Source organism: Merops nubicus, unplaced genomic scaffold (genome assembly GCF_000691845.1).
Source record: "Merops nubicus isolate BGI_N331 unplaced genomic scaffold, ASM69184v1 Scaffold39945, whole genome shotgun sequence".
NCBI lineage: Eukaryota > Metazoa > Chordata > Aves > Coraciiformes > Meropidae > Merops > Merops nubicus.
In genome coordinates, this window is record NW_008608317.1 from 3264 (window position 1) to 6361 (window position 3098).

Consider the following 3098-nt stretch of genomic DNA (forward strand, 5'->3'; position numbering starts at 1 on the left):
AGTGAGCAGAAATGGAGCTCGTGTGCATGCAAGCCAAGCCCACGATGAAGCCAGGGCTGCCACCAACAAAGGCCAAAGGAAATGGGAAGAATAAACACTCCCCAGTGGGAAAGGATCCAGCCCTCGTATTCAGTGGCTAGGAGAGGACCCTGCAAGGCTGCCACCCTAAATGTCCATAGCACCGCTTAGGAAGGGCCACCTCAGATGTGCCACTGTGGGCTATTCCTCTGTAGGTGCCAGCTCCCTTAAGTTTTTTAAGGTTCCATGGGAGGTCTTAAAGAAAAAACAGAAACACTCACGCAGTCAAATTTTCACCATGTGAACTGACATCCAGCCTTTGAAGAGCAGAGCTGAGACTGATTAATGTGGAGATTTAGGTCAAAAAGCAAATGGGTAAGGAAAGGAGGAAGGTGGTGTGAAGTCCCAAGAGAGAGGCAGGCCACTGTCCTCCCTGCCAAAGAGCTTGTTGAGGGTGACACGTAGTTCTACTCACAGAGAAAAGGAAATATCTCATTTGAATCATCAAGACAAAGTGGTCCCACCAAAATAGAGTTCCTGAAAAGCAATCGCCAAGGCAACACTCACATAAGTTCCATTCAGCAGAAAGACCTTGAAACATGTTTATTTATCCTTCTTTAATCCCAAAATCTCATTCTCAAGGGGGATTTTGGACCATGGGAGTACAAAACTGGCTAAGTAGATATGGAGGAAGAGTTCAAGTGCAAGAAGAAATCCAAGCTAAGTCTCTACCCTAAGTGCTGAGCCGGAAGCTGTAGTTGTTCCTTTAAGAGTTATGTCCTGCCCCAAACTTGTGCACTTGAAATGGCCATAAAGTGCATGAATGGCTTCTAGGGTAAAGGCAGAGAGCAGGATTGTGAGGCACAGTTACACAAGTATGACCCTCCTGTACATAAACATGGTGGAAATCCCAGGTGACAAGCTTGGCTTGACTTAGTTCTCCATGCTGCCACCAGCACTCTCTCCCTCTCATCTGATGTGGTAAAAAGGCCACAGAATCACAGAATGGCTGAGGTTGGACGTGACCTTGGGAAGACATCTGATTCACTCCACCTGCTCAAGCAGGGTCACCCAGAGCTGGCTGCCCAGGTCACCTTTATGCTCCTAAGCAGCAGCAGGGTAAGGAGAAAGTGCCAAAGCACCATGTGCCTATACTTGTCACCCAACACTTTCACCTCAAGACACTTAACCAGGAATGCTCAACCCATCTTTTCCAAATCCTCTTTGAAGGCAAATTATCTGTACAGCTGGGAGACAGAGCAGCTTATTACACTGTCTTCCCCTTTCCCTCAGAAATAATATTTTCAGGCTGTGCCCTCATGTACCATTCCACCCAGGCCCCATCGTACACAGCAACATCTGGTTTGCCACAGAGGTATGCCCCCAGCACCACGTGGCAGGCAGTGACCCCAGAGCCACACGTGGCTACCACTGGCTTTAAGAGGTCCACCTTCTTCTCCTGGAAAAGACTGCGGATCTGCTCGGGGCTCTTCTCTAAGCCAGACTCTGTGAGGAAGTCGGTGAAGGGGATGTTTGTTGACCCAGGGACATGACCAGGCTCAATTCCTGGAGGAAAAGCAATACAGATAGGAATTAACCTTTACTTTCCAGAACAAATCCATTGTAAAAACCATTTTCTGCTTCACTGGGAGGAATATTTACTCTTTAGTGTATTTTGTTAAAACAAATGCATTTATTTTTGTTAAACTTTGCTTTACTAGATTACTGACTGCTCAAGAAGGATGACTGGCATCAGTGCAACTCTGATGAGGCACTGACTGAAGCACCTCCACAGACATTGAGGGGAACAGTAGCACCAGTACATGAAAAGACCAATTCATATATTTGAGGTGTATGTCCTCAACCCCACTCCTGAATTTTCAAAGAGCTGCACTTGCCAGTCAAGAAGAGAGGAGGGCAGGTGGATACACTCCCTCAAGTTCCATCCCATAAAGGACAACCACATTTCCCTTCATTATCTCTACAGGAGTCAAAACTGATGGGCACCTTAAGCAAAGCCCCTGTTTATTATGCTAGTGTCTCAGGAGGCACATTACCATCTCGGGGCTCTGGCTCTACTCCCCGGAACCGCCCTGCAGCACGTGCATCCACGAGTTGGAAGCGGTGGGAATCCAAGTTATCTAAGACGTCCTCATACGTTTTCACCAGGGACTTGTCCAACGAGGCATGGAACTCAGCAGGAGCTACCTGGCTTTTTCCAGAGCTCAGAGCATTCCCCTCTCGCTGCCAGTTCTTCAGGCCACCATCCAGAAGGGAGACAGCTTCATGTCCGAAGGCCCGGAACATCCACCAGACCCGGGGTGCTGAGAAAAGACCTTGGTCGCTGCCATCGTACACCACAACGTGGGAATCATTCCCCACACCCAGCTTCCCCACGTACTCAGCAAAGTCACCAGCCTTGGGCAGCATGTGGTCGTAAGGTGAAGTACGGTCGCTGCACTGGTCAATGTCGAAGAAAACTGCTCCAGGGATATGACGTTCCTCAAATTCCCTCTTCGGGTCGCGCTTCATCTTCGGCAAATACCAGGACGCATCGATGATTCTCAAGGCCAGACCAGCCTGCTGGGACTTGATGGCTTCTGAAAGCCATTTTGCAGACACCAGAGCACGGTAGAGGAGTTGTTGCGACATCACTCTAGAGTCGTGGCCAAGACGACCTGCTCCCTGGGGTCTGCCTGGATCCACCTGACTCCGAAGGGAAGAAAGCTGCACGTTAGAGACCGTCCTTACTAAAAGCAACTAGATGAAGACCCATTTTGGAACTTGTGTCTGCACTAAGGTGCTGGCTAAGCCTACAGTGAGGGGTCTGACATACTCCAGCCCTGAAAAGTTTCACCGAGCTCAGCTCAAACACTGCCCCGAGCAGGAGAGCCATGTGCCCAGCCCCCCTACAGCCCCCCCGGGCCCTCTACATCCAGCCACCACCAGGCAGCCCCGGCAGGAGACACGGCCTCGGGACCTCTCACCGCCCCGGAGTGCATCTCCAGCCGAGGCCTCACCGGGGTCCCGGTGCCCCTTCACGCAGGCCGGACCTCGGGCCCGTCCGCTGCGATCACTCC

The 3098-nt window shown here is 50.7% G+C and overlaps 1 protein-coding gene across 1 annotated transcript; it reads right to left on the reverse strand.

The window, feature by feature from the left end:
- Positions 1–1222: 1222 nt before the first annotated feature.
- MPST (mercaptopyruvate sulfurtransferase) lies at positions 1223–2727 on the reverse strand. Its single transcript, XM_008940224.1, has 2 exons — positions 2076–2727; positions 1223–1584 (listed from the first exon to the last, which is right to left on the reverse strand). The coding sequence occupies exons 1-2, from the start codon at positions 2668–2670 to the stop codon at positions 1286–1288; spliced, it is 894 nt and encodes a 297-aa protein (XP_008938472.1). The 5' UTR covers positions 2671–2727; the 3' UTR covers positions 1223–1285.
- Positions 2728–3098: the final 371 nt, after the last annotated feature.